The sequence below is a fragment of the Argentina silus genome (genome assembly GCF_951799395.1).
Source record: "Argentina silus genome assembly, chromosome: 5".
Taxonomy (NCBI): Eukaryota; Metazoa; Chordata; class Actinopteri; order Argentiniformes; family Argentinidae; genus Argentina; species Argentina silus.
The window spans coordinates 6460440-6473491 of record NC_139659.1 but is presented as its reverse complement, the minus strand read 5'-3'; the positions used below and the strand labels follow the sequence as shown (position 1 = coordinate 6473491).

Here is a 13052-nt window from a genome sequence, read left to right as displayed (position 1 = left end):
GGGATGGATTTGTCCAATTTGAGGGTCTTTTGGAGCTCATTCCAGTCATTGGCAGCAGAAAACACACAACTGACCCTAGTGTCTGTGACCCTGTGTCTGTGACCCTAGTGTCAGTGTCTGGCTCCCTCATTCCACTAAGGACGTGAGCAGAGCTAAGAGTTAACACTATCATATTAGCTTCATGCAAAAATGCAGAAGAAACACGGATGATAAAACATTGCGTTCTTTATAAATCTCTCCAGAAAGGATTCTTTACAGACAAAGATCAATGGAGACACAGATGGTCCAAACTGACCCTGCTCAACTAGATAAAACTCCCTCTAAGCCCACATTTATCAACTCTTCTTCCACCAAGCCTCTACCCTACTTTTTCTAGTTCTATCAAGCTTAAATCGGCCTTGAGAGCACTTTGATGATATAGAATAACTCTAAATGGCAAGAGACCACTAGCAAAGGAAAGCTTCTGTCCACCTGATATCAAGTCAGTTGTCTTTTAACATTGATATCCTCTACAACAGAATCAGTCAAATATCAAGCATATTCATAAGGTAGAAATAGGGAAAGGGCATCAACAGCATGCCCCTAAAAGTGTGTATGTGAGAAATAGAGAGGGATTAGAGAGGGTACAGTACCTGCAGACGTGTTGGTATCCTTCCTGGCAAAAGAACTCTTTCAGGAGTCTCTCTCTCTGTGCTCATCAGATGCTCTGCCCCCTAATGCGGGATTAGAACCTGTGCTCTAGGCCAATTAGAACATTCAGAATCTCAGAAGTGGGCCAATGGGGAAACAAGTGCTGCTGACCAATTGTATTCATTTATGGGTCACAACCACAAAGGGTCGTATCCCATATCTGCTGTCCAGGGTGACCTTGTGCTCTCCCTCTTGAGGGGTATCTGTGGTGTTAAACCCCCTCCCCTTCCCTCCAAACACAAACAAATCTTCTATTGTCTGTCTGCTGAGATTTATACTTTCTTTATACTTATAGTTTAGATTTATACTTAGTTCTAATCACACTAGTGGTCAGCACAGGGTCCAGAGACAGACAAACAACGAAGGCATGACATTAAAAACGTTTATTTTATTTACAAGCCAGAAGTCTTAACATCTGTACATTCTCTAAAGAAGTGCATGGAAAAATACAGTGGTAATATAGCAGGTACCATAACAAAGGACATCATAATGTATAAAAGCGGGGGGCAATAGGTACTATCCAGGCATTTCTGCATAAAATATTCCTGACATGTCGGGACTGTACAAAAAGGAAGCAATCAAACTAGGTAGGTCTGCTACAGTTCTCAACAAATACGCTTCACATGGAGAAAGGTTTTCTGAAGAGGAAGGGGAAAAAAACATGCTCTAATTAAACTATTAAAAAACCCCTTAAAATAAGTTCAAAATCTATTGACATACTTTACAAATGAATAGTGCAGAGATTTTCAGTAATACTGTCTAACAAGTAAACCTAAAAGAAATACCAATAAATTAACACATCAAGAGAGAATCTAGCTACAATACTAAGAAATATTCAGACAAAATACATTTAATCATAGTAAACTGTTCAATTGTTTTTCAAACAACCTGTGACAAACCTTTTGGGTCAGTTCCAATGACACGGCCATGTTCTGTCAAGTGTTGTGACATGCATATATGATTTTAACCATCCAAGTTAACCGTAGACAAAAGAACAACAGATATATAGGTGAATGAACGTTTAAAAGGCTTAACAAATCAATACATACCGTAGCTAAATAAACATGCTAAATGACAGGCCATGCTTACATCATCAGGCTTACATCCTTCATAATGGAGCACAGCGGAGTAAAGCAAACACCTTTGGGAGATTTTATAACCACCTACAAAATCCCAAGTCAAGCCCTGAATATACATAGACTTCTATCATACAAATATGAGTAAAATCTTGTTATATCTATTGGGTGTGAGAGGCTGACTTATAATTCACCAGTAGGAGGCGATAGTGCAACAACCACTGTCATACCCTACTGTATCACAGTCAGAACTAAACTAACAAGTTAATGTGAACTAATGCAGTTCATAAGTTCTGTCTCTTGAATATGTACATTGAATATTTACATTAAAGGCACATCTTCCACCTGAGTTCTTATGCACAATAATTGGCAATGCTTTTAAAGTAAAATGCCCTACTTTATCTAAACAAGGGTTTAGAACAGGGGATCCTCAGGGTTTGTCAACTGGTTCCCCACAACCATACAGATAATTCTGATGTTTTTCATGCTCAGTTTTTTTGGAGTTAAATCCAACTAGTGAGACCAACTCTTAGTATGGAATGTGTGTGTGTGTGTGTGTGTGTGTGTGTGTGTGTGTGTTTTTGTGTGAGTGTGTGTGTGTGTTTATCCAGGGGGTATGCGGGGTTCAATCTTTAGAGAAAGCTCATATAAAGTATCCTCATCCATCACCAGGGTCTTATCCAGCAAGAACTGAGTCACCTGGGAGGAGAAGGGGATGGGGAGGAGCAGAGAGGAGGAGAGGGGGATGGGGAGGAGCAGAGAGGAGGAGAAGGGGATGGGGAGGAGCAGAGAGGAGGAGAAGGGGATGGGGAGGAGCAGAGAGGAGGAGAAGGGGATGGGGAGGAGCAGAGAGGAGGAGAAGGGGATGGGGAGGAGCAGAGAGGAGGAGAGAGGGGATGGGGAGGAGCAGAGAGGAGGAGAAGGGGATGGGGAGGAGCAGAGAGGAGGAGAAGGGGATGGGGAGGAGCAGAGAGGAGGAGAGAGGGGATGGGGAGGAGCAGAGAGGAGGAGAAGGGGATGGGGAGGAGCAGAGAGGAGGAGAAGGGGATGGGGAGGAGCAGAGAGGAGGAGAGAGGGTGAGAGAGTGGGGGAGAGAGAGAGAGAGAGAGAGAGAGAGAGAGAGTGGGGGAGAGAGAGAGAGAGAGAGAGAGAGAGAGAGAGTTAGTTATCTGTTATTGCTTTCACCTGTCACTGACTGTTGCTCTGTTTCAGACAGAAGCTTTCAGCCTCACCTTGGGTTGGTGTTCTATCCTGTAGGGGGTTTGCTGGAATTGACGGATCTCTCTGATAATATGAGAGATCTGGGAGGGAGAAAGATAGAGAGAAAGATAGAGAGAAAGATAGAGAGAAAGATAGAGAGAGAAAGAGAGAGAATAGCAATGAGATATGTGCCATGTGAAGATCTAGGCTTTAACAAATACCTGCACAAGAGATCAGGACATAAAAACAAGAACAACTATTTTCTTTTTTCTTTACCATCCTCATCTTGGAGAAGTTAACCAGTCCCTCCTCAGTGAAGTTGGGCGTTCCTTCCTCAATAAAGGCCAGGTCAGTCAGGTACATGCCCAGGTACGGCACGCAGGGGGGGTTACAGCTGCACACACACATCACATACACACACCAATCAATCAATGAATCAATCAATTACAATATAAATTGTATTAATACATTTGGTTTCTAAAACACCCAAGCTCTATTCATAGTAAGGGCCAGGAACTCTTACTTTTTCAGGGTTTCTCTCAGGTTCTTGAATCTCCCTTCTGATGACACTGTTTTCTGTAGCCTGTCCATGAGTGCCTTGGTCTAATAACGTAAGAAAACAAAAATATATATATCGTTTTTTTTGCCTCTAAGCCACGTAGTCATTGCAGACCACAAACTGACCAATCAGGTTCGATACAGGTTCACTGAATAAGATCACCCTCCACCTGTTTGCAGACTTTGGTCCATGTCTTCTTCAGCCTGAAGATGGCGCTGCGGTTGAGAGCGGAGGTGATCTCCAGTACTCCGTTGTAGTTATTCAGACAGCGACAGATGTCAGCCACGGCCAACCACTTCTCTATGGAGGTGGCTCTAGAACCCACATCTGTGTGAGTCATGATCTGAGATGCCACCAGGTTACTCATCTAGAGAGAGAGAGAGAGAGAGAGAGAGAGAGAGAGAGAGAGAGAGAGAGAGAGAGAGGAGGAGGGAGAGGGGGTGGATAGAAATGGGAAGGGGGGGGGAGGGGTAAGGAGAGGGATAGGAGAGAGAGAGAAGCAGGGGTAAAAAGGGTGAGAGATATTGATGGTTGAAAGTGACTTGATAATAGAGGTTTAATAATAATTAATAGTTGAAGAATTAATTAATAGTTTAATAATAATTAATAGTTTAATAATTCATTAATAGTTTAATAATTCATTAATAGTTTAATAATAGATCTGTTCTTGAAGTATTTCTGCTGACACTTCCTGTGTGTTACAGCTTGCATAGAGCTGCTCAGGCTTACATCATTAAAGTGCTGGCTGGTCTTCATGATGTAGGGAGTCCTCTCGGTCTTGTCCACCTTCATCCACCCCTGACCCAGAAACTCCCTGGTGGACAGCAGAATCACGGCACAACACATGTTAGGGACATTCAGTATCATATTCTAGGATTTAGCATATGGAAGCTGACTGTAGATCCAAACACTAGTGTTTACATCATCTCTTTAAGGCCTTGTTGACATGATCAAATTCAAATGGTGAGCCTTCAATAGCCATCGGGGGAAGGGATAAAGTGAGTTAAGTAAAGCCACCGCTGGGACATACTCATAAGGGATGCCTCTGAATACGATGTGGTCCAGTAGGGTGATCTGCTCTGCCAGCTCCATGGCCGACAGAGTGTCAAAACACTCGGCCTTGGGACACTCGGCCTGGAAACACACACACACACACACACACACACGCACACACGCACACACGCACACACGCACACACGCACACACGCACACACGCACACACGCACACCGAGGGGCAGACACAGACACGCATGCACAAGGTTCCAAAATGTTATGAACACAAATCATTTCATCTCTACCTCACAAGTCAGACTTGTTGAGAGCTAATACCAAGAACAACACACTGACTCAGTGCGCTAATCTGTCTACAGATTACTGTACATGGGGGTCAGGATGGTGGCTTCACCACAATCCACTGTAGGTACTGGAAGACTGGTAGTATTCTCTAGGGGAGGACTCTTTAAAATCAATGTCTTACCAAGATGAAGTGCAGAAGGGGACAGCTTTTCTGATCCACAGCGAGCGGACAAATTACATCAAGATTCACTTATTTACTCACTCCGAACTTTGCTTTAACAGTTTGTCTTTTATAATGTGATTAAGCACAGTCTACTTGTCAAATGATAGACATAATAGAGTGTGATCAAGTGATAAGGACCAATACTAACCATCTGGAGAATATCTTCTATCTTCAGTTGGGCATCATCTTGTTCATCCTGAGAAAGAGCACTGAGGGAGAACACCATCTCTGTTACTATATACCTCTAGAGGAGGATAATCTATTCTGTTACTATATACCTCTAGAGGAGGATCATCTATTCTGTTACTATATACCTCTAGAGGAGGATCATCTATTCTGTTACTATATACCTCTAGAGGAGGATAATCGATTCTGCAATACCTAAAGAACACAAGACCTGTTTCACTGTTCTCTCTCTCTCTCTCTCTCTCTCCCTCTCTCTCTCTCTCTCTCTCTCTGTGTGTGTATATGTGTGTGTATATGTGTGTGTGTGTGTGTGTGTGTGTGTGTGTGTGTGTGTGTGTGTGTGTGTGTACCTTAGTATGTTGGAGGTGGCTTTCCTTTCCTGGGGTAGCAGGTCAGGGTCTCGTAGCACCTCCTCCAGGAGACTGACCACACCCATCTTCAGCTCACCATTCATCTCAAAGTCCTGAGGGAGGACACACAAACATGCACACACACACACACACACACACACACACGATCACACACACACGATCACACACACACACACACACATGTTTTCTGAATGTAATCGAGATTTCAAAAAGCTAATCATTAAACTGTCTTTTCCCTGCAGAAAATAGAAATTTGCCAACATTGCACTAGTGAACTATGCCTGGGAGTGCAGGAAACATGGGAACCATGCCCTCTACTGGACAAATGAACCATCCAAAATATAGATAGTTTCACATTTAAGCTTTGTTATTAGTATTTATCACCAACTGGAAAAAAACATGGAAAGTGAGTACATTATGCTTAGTAAATCTGGCCCCAAGTGTTGAGCCTGAATAGACTCCATAACCCAAGATATGTGTTAAGGAGAGGGGATGCTGAAAATTCACAAAGGCATGGTTGCTCTTTCACAAAGCAAAATTATTTCTGGGCACATAAGTGGACCTCTCCTCTCCACAGTCTATTTCAGCATGCATAGCGAAGTACCCAGCAGAGGCAGGAGAGAGGAGTGTTTCTGAGAGAGAAGGGGGGGTTGTCTCTCTTTGTTAGCCTCAGAACATGGGGAGGCTGGTGGAGGCCAAAATCGGAGGATGGGCTCATTGTGATGCACATACAATGAGCCTGTCCTGTGTTTCGACCTCCACCAGCCTCCACTGCTCAGAACACAAAGTCTCCTTTAGAGAATGCCTTTGCAGGGATGGTCACCCTTTAATCGACACTCAATGCTCCTTCCTTTGGAGAAACTATGAGCACTGTTTTTTCTTTCTCTCTTCAGGCGACAGAGTCATGATGTAAACATTGTCTACTTTACAGGAATCTTGTGCAAAATACAATCATTTGTAGATTTGAAAACATTTTGAATCTTTGTTTGTAACAACCACACTTCCATATTTTGTGTGCACCAAGAATGAGACCAAGTAAATGCACACAGTAGCTGAGTTTGTGAGTACTTTGTGATTATACACAGTCCGTCTGTTCACATTGTCTCATACTAATAATAATACAAAGGGACCTCAAGACCTGTTCTGTCTGCTCTTTGAGCCCCAGACACTGCTGGTAGTTTGTTAAAGAGCAGCACATCCCTTACTAAGTCCTGAATGTGTATACACACACACACACACACACACACACACACACACACACACACACACACACACACACACACACACACACACACACACACACACAAGCGCACACTGAGACAACAAGGGAGCTAAAGAGGCCAGTAGCTCCGGGGGGGCCCCTGGGGAGCAGGGTGACATTTAACTAGGTGACGCGCCTGGGAACAGAGACAAGCCGAGCAAAGAGCATGTCTGACAGGGGAGAGGAGAGAAAATGAGAAGAAAGGAGGGGATGAGAGGTGGCGTCTCAGCTCTACAGGTATTCAGTCTACTGGACCAGGCTTTTCAAGGCCAACGTGAACAGGTCTGGACATGTCACAGGCTTACCAAGCATCGCTAAATCTTCTGTGGAGTAAAGATGACCAAACTCATTTCTTGTCTCCTTGACTAAAACATTAGCCTGTATATCACCAAAATCAATGAGCCTCATTGGTAGAACAGGAAGTCTGAGCATTTAAAGGCCTGTGGAGGAATCTGAGAGGGGAAGATGATGCATGTGGCACACACCTGTGAATGCTTGGAGACCCAGTGGCGTAGCACGTTGAGCACTCTGTTAGTAGCAGCTCGACGGATGATGAACTCTTTGTCACAGACCTTCTCAGAGTTAGAGAAACCTGGGGGAGACATGTAGCAGAAGAGGGCTGTGAGGACACTACACCATTACACCAACACACTTTTTTTTCTTTTCTTTTCTTTTTCTTTTTTTTTAGTTTTTTTTACAGTCATGGTGTCTATAAAAAAAAACGGGATAGAAATCATAAAAATATCAGCTTTTCATGGATAAAGCAGAAATATACTGCTTGAGTTGGAGCATCTGGGATACATAATACTATTGCCTCTTTCCTTTTCTGGTTTACTGACCAGAAGTTTTTTTTCCGGACTTGTCTGTGTGTCATCACAGTCTTACCCTGGGAGCTGCTGTGTCCGGCTGCTGCTGTGGCTATAGCGAAGGCAGAGGCAGGTGACATTGAACAGCGAGAGTTCTCTCCTGATGGGACTGCAGCAGCAGAGAGACAGGGGAGTGTGTGAGTGTGTTCTACACACCTCCCGTCTGAATGGGGCTGAGCTGGCGGGGGGGATGGAGGGGGAGTGGCAGGAATACATGTCTCCTAAGTTTGTGTGTGTGTGTGTGTGTGTGTGTGTATGTGTGTGTGTGTGTGTAGCTTCTACGTACCTCCTGCCTGTCTGTAGCGGAGGTGTCTTGGTGTAGATGGGGAGCGACAGGGGGACATGTCTCCTGGTTCGCTGGTCGGTGGCGTCTCAGGGATGAACTTGTCCAGAGACACTGTCTCAAGAACAGCTGTTAAAAACAACGCAGGATTCAGAATGGGATCCACTGGATCATACCAACTAGGACGTTAAACAGGACAGAAATAAGTTCTCATACGTCAAACACACTTTTTAAGTGTGTTTTTTCTTTTCACAGAAGAGTGTCTTGTGCCCTTGTGAGAGTGCACTGGAAAGAAGCCGCTGCCGCAGTAGATCCGAGGGCTTAGTGAGGGCTCTCCACATTTAATAAGACGTCATTTTCATGTTAGGATGCACTCAGGCCCCCATTGTAAGAGCCTTATTTATCTCTCCATTTATCTCTCAATCACTCCCCACTCTCTCTCTCTCCCCTCTCTTCCACTCTCCCTCTCAGGTATTGACATAATGCCCTGCTACTAGTTTCCTTAAGGTTATAGGCTGTCAGCTCTGGCCAGATGGTGAAGTACGGTGGCCCCACCGGGTCAAGCAGAGCGTCTTATTGCGATTATTCCCCTAGAGCGTAATGATGACCCAATTATGTCTCTCTCTGTTTCTTTCCCTGGTCTCCTTTGGGTGATGATGGGACAATTCTTTCTGTGTCAGACTGGACTCAAATACCCTTATATATACCCTCATATATGCAGTACTATACAACCTATGTATTAAATACAACATATGTATTAAAGTCAGTGGACTGCCAGCCCTTACATACTGTATCTTAAACTTTACTAATGCTGGTCACTTTGACCTTAATCATGTCTATAACAGATTTTTGTTTGTATGTAGTTACACCTAGAAATCAAAATTCCATGCAGCTAACTACATCTGTGCAACTTGAACAGTGCTGCTACAGGTTAAAAACCAAGGTAACATTTGGGCTTGTATGTTTGTGTGCCTGCATAAGTGTGCACGTGTGTGTGACTGGCTTACCCCTGCGAATGCTGCGTCTCAGTTTCCCACAGAAGGCATCGATGCGTGGCAACTCTACCCCACTCTCGTCCCCTGCAGCTGGGCAGAACTCAGGTGAGCTGGGGCCCCGGCTGAGGTCCAGGGGGGCTTTGGTGGAGGTGGGGGGTGGGGAGGACAACCCAGAGGCCTGTGGGAGGCTGGGGGAACGTGTGGTAGTGGGAGGGGGGGAGGAGAAACCAGAGGGAGGCTTGGTGGAGATGGGAGGGGGGGAGGTGATGGAGGGACAGTAGGTGGAGGTGGGGGAGTTGGCAGTGGAGGAGGATTGGGTGGCGGAGAGATCTAGGACCCCTACTTTACCACTGACTGGCGAGCTGAGGGAGAGTTTGCGGGAGTGAACGGGGGAGGAGGTGCGGGAAGGCATGGTCAGAGGAGGAGGAGAGGAGAACTTGCGGCACAGACGGGGAGATTTATTGTTGATGTGATCACTGCCCCATGTGCCCTGGTTGGTGGCGAAGAACAGCTCAAGAGACCTGAAAGGAGGGAGAACAGAGGGAGAGAGAAAGGCGGAAAGAGGGAAAATAACAGATTGCATATTTCTGCAGATCAATACGTAGTTCAATGGATAATAAACATAACGTAACTTACACTACCAACCCAGGAATGTCTGTGTGCCTGAATCCAAACCACGTTAGCCCACTAAGCTAGTCTAGATGAAGCTGTTGGCCTTTTTAAAAGGGCTTAGGTGGAAGAACGTGCTCTATGAAAGACTTATGTGGTAATGTAAGATGGCCGGCAGCAGACACAGAGAGAGAGAGCGTGTTAGTTAGTCTATTACTTGGATTGGTCCATCGCGAGCCGTGTAATCTTCAGACTGTAGTCAGGACAGAGGGAAGTGATGGACAGACGATCGTAGGAGTGGTACTGGACCCTGAGATTGACAATGAGAGGAGGAGGGGGAGGGAGGGAGGGAGTGGAGAGGGAAGGGAAGGGAATGGAAGAGGCATGGAAGCAGAGGACGTGGAGCGGAAGTGTGGAGATTTAGATTGAGATGGGTGGAAGGGTGGAATGAGAGTGGAAGAGGTAGAGAGTCATGCATGTGTCTGTTATATGAGAAGAGAGGGAGGGAGAGTGAAGGTGGATAGAAGACGTGTAAGGGAGGGAAAGTGAATTTGGATGAAGATGTGTAATGGTAAATGAAGTAGACATAAGCTATTGTTTATGGAGAAAGTGGCGATGAAGGTGAAGGTGAGTGTGTTCCTATTGATACCTGACAGGTATGGAGGTGAAAGGTTTCTTGTATATGTCAGCCAGTTTGTCCATGACCACGGCTGCCGTCGTGAAGATCCTGTAGGTGTGGAGGAAGGTGTTGAGGAAGTCGATGGAGAGGAAGCGAAGATCTGTCAGCCTCTCCAGCAGACGCTCCACGCTGGCGTAGCGGATCTGGGGGACCTTGCAGGAGTTGAGCGTCTTGCTAAAGCAAATGTCTACATCATCTTTGTGCAGCCGTGCATCAGACCTGGTAGGGAGGACAGATGAAGTCATTGGGTGATCTATCAGAAAAGGTATTGAAAAGGTAAGGGCATTGGATAGCCTGAGGACCAACAGCCTTTACTGATGTGGGGAAAAAAACGGACAAACGAGTGGCTAAAAAAACAATCATTGTATGCATGCACGCAATTCCGAACATTTTCAATACATCTGTTCATTCACTGTCTAACTTAAGACTTCCTACAACTCTTACTTGATCATGTGTGGCACAGTGACTTTGGAGTTCTCCTCAAACACACTGGTCATCAGGCCGTTGCAGCGAATGTTATCTATGCACTAGAGAGAGAGAGAGAGAGAGGGAGAGATGGGGGGGGGGGGTCATGTCACTGTCCATGGAACTGAACCTCCTTTTTGCTGTCTAGTGGAGGATGAATGGAATCATTTCTCTCTCACTTTAGTCTTACCCCAAACCTCTACAGTTGCATGTTTCGACAGTACTGCAGTCCAGCGTGTTTAGCTTACCTGGCTGATGTCACTGGTCCAGGCAGCCTTCTCTTGGCGGGAGGGAGCCAATAGGACGACAGAGAAGGCGGGACCATCGGGGGGCTCCACCACGATCTTAAACTCCAGATGGTTAAAGCCCTGCCCTGCTGTGTTATCTACAGCCAGAGAGAGAGAGAGAGAGAGGGAGGGGGAGACAGGAGGGAGGGGGAGACAGAGAGGGTGTTTTGCTAATATGACTAATGTATATAATTACTTTCAACTTAAAGGACATTTTGGACACTAAACCACTGGAGATCAGTGTTGGGGTGAGTGGACTTATCATGACTGATTACTCACAATCCTCATCATTGGATTCCAGCTCTTCAATGAGAGTACACTCTATCAGAGACAACGCCCCTCCTTGCTGTTGGGGGAGAGAGGCAGCAGGGGTCATACAGTAGGTCTGGGTACCAATATTTAGTTTTTTATCAACAAATTCTGTGTGTTCATGTTTGTGTGTTTGCTTTATTGTGAACCCAAATAAAATATGTATGTATGCTACTGTAGGTGTGTGTGTCTGTGTGTGTAAATTGAGGCTTACAGTACCTTGAGCAGGTGCAGCTTGCCTCCAGAGGTGCGGGTACAGATGAGAAAGTGTTTGGTAAACAGGTAGCACTGTCGCTCTCCATCCTTCCTGAGTGACAGGGATCCCAAACGCACCTTACTGAGCATGCCCCGCTCACTCAATGAAGGCAGCTGGACCAGAGAGCCTGAGGAGGGATGGAGGGATGGAGGGATGGAGGGATGGAGGGATGGGGAGTGTGTGTAGGTCGGGTAAGGTTGTGTGTTGTGGGACAGCAAAAACAACGTTAGTTAGACATAACCTATGAAAATGAACTATGTTATTGTGTGTGTGTGTGTGTGTGTGTGTGTGTGTGTGTGTGTGCACTCACCCTGTCTAACAAAGGTTTGGCTGGTGTCCAATAGGATGTCACAGCCCTCTACGATCATCCTTTCGATGGCAAGGTTCTTGCGGATGTTCTCAGTGTCACTCACCTCATCATGCATCATCCTGACAACACAACCACCATCATCATCACCATCATCATCATCTTTCAACCCCATCCCCTTAAACATCCACAAAACATTCGCACGCGCACACGCACACACACACACACACACACACACACACACACACACACACACACACACACACACACACACACACACACACACATACTTTGACAGCTCTTCTAGTTTGGATTTGGCAAACTCCAGGCTCTTGCGCTCAACATGCTCATGTGGGGTGTGTGCCAACAGCTCATGGAGAGTGATGATGTAGCGAGGGATCTGAAATACAAACACACACACACACACACACACACACACACACACACACACACACACACACACACACACACACACACACACACACACACACAAAGTATGTAAAGACTGAAACATTGAGTGAGTGAGGTCAAAGCAGAGAGTTTAGGGGGTTAAAGGTGAGAGGTGAGGTGTTGTACCTGGAACATGGGGTAGGTGAGGAAGGTCTCCAGCATCCTCCCCTCACAGGCAGAGTTGGCCTCGTACTGCTTCAGCAGCTTGTCAAAGTCTCGGTTCTGTTTACAGTTGGCCAGCACCTGCAGGCTGTACTGGTGGTTACGCACAAACTCCTGGTAGATGTTTAACATCGGGAGAAGGATGTCAAACAGGTCCGCTAGAAACACAACACATGGAAAGTCAGGGATCTGCTTGAAATCTAGAGTATAGATCGGAACAATGTGTTGGTAGCTGGATATAAAAGGTATCAACAATGACAAGAGATCAGCTAGAAATACAGCATATAGATAGGTGGGCCACTGAAGATTAACAGCACTCACCCAACACTAGAGTGGGCCAGTTAGCTATCCGAGCCTTGAGGCCCTGGTGGAAGATCTCATGGAGGAACATGATGGTCTCACTGTAGAGAGGAAGAACACACGGTCCCCATAGAGAACATGTCATTTAGATCATTAGAACTGTCCATCAAATGATCATCAACCTGTATGAAAAATAGTTCTAGAATCTAATAATGATTGCAT

At 45.6% G+C, this 13052-nt stretch overlaps 1 protein-coding gene across 1 annotated transcript in view; it reads right to left on the bottom strand.

The window, feature by feature from the left end:
* Positions 1-2245: 2245 nt before the first annotated feature.
* The window catches only part of rasgrf2a (Ras protein-specific guanine nucleotide-releasing factor 2a), a gene marked incomplete at its 5' end in the record, with an annotated part of 19879 nt that continues 9072 nt past the window's right edge, over positions 2246-13052 (bottom strand). Inside the window, 23 exons of the mRNA XM_083669984.1 lie at positions 2246-2465; positions 2999-3067; positions 3243-3360; positions 3490-3569; positions 3695-3892; positions 4255-4339; positions 4556-4659; positions 5193-5253; positions 5581-5693; positions 7348-7454; positions 7748-7837; positions 8015-8140; positions 9019-9244; positions 9278-9527; positions 10265-10513; positions 10739-10821; positions 11008-11144; positions 11326-11392; positions 11575-11738; positions 11922-12040; positions 12209-12318; positions 12495-12688; positions 12852-12931. Of these exons, the coding sequence (XP_083526110.1) occupies positions 2370-2465; positions 2999-3067; positions 3243-3360; positions 3490-3569; positions 3695-3892; positions 4255-4339; positions 4556-4659; positions 5193-5253; positions 5581-5693; positions 7348-7454; positions 7748-7837; positions 8015-8140; positions 9019-9244; positions 9278-9527; positions 10265-10513; positions 10739-10821; positions 11008-11144; positions 11326-11392; positions 11575-11738; positions 11922-12040; positions 12209-12318; positions 12495-12688; positions 12852-12931 (2926 nt within the window). The 3' untranslated portion in view covers positions 2246-2369. The remainder of the gene's footprint in view (positions 2466-2998; positions 3068-3242; positions 3361-3489; positions 3570-3694; positions 3893-4254; positions 4340-4555; positions 4660-5192; positions 5254-5580; positions 5694-7347; positions 7455-7747; positions 7838-8014; positions 8141-9018; positions 9245-9277; positions 9528-10264; positions 10514-10738; positions 10822-11007; positions 11145-11325; positions 11393-11574; positions 11739-11921; positions 12041-12208; positions 12319-12494; positions 12689-12851; positions 12932-13052) is intronic.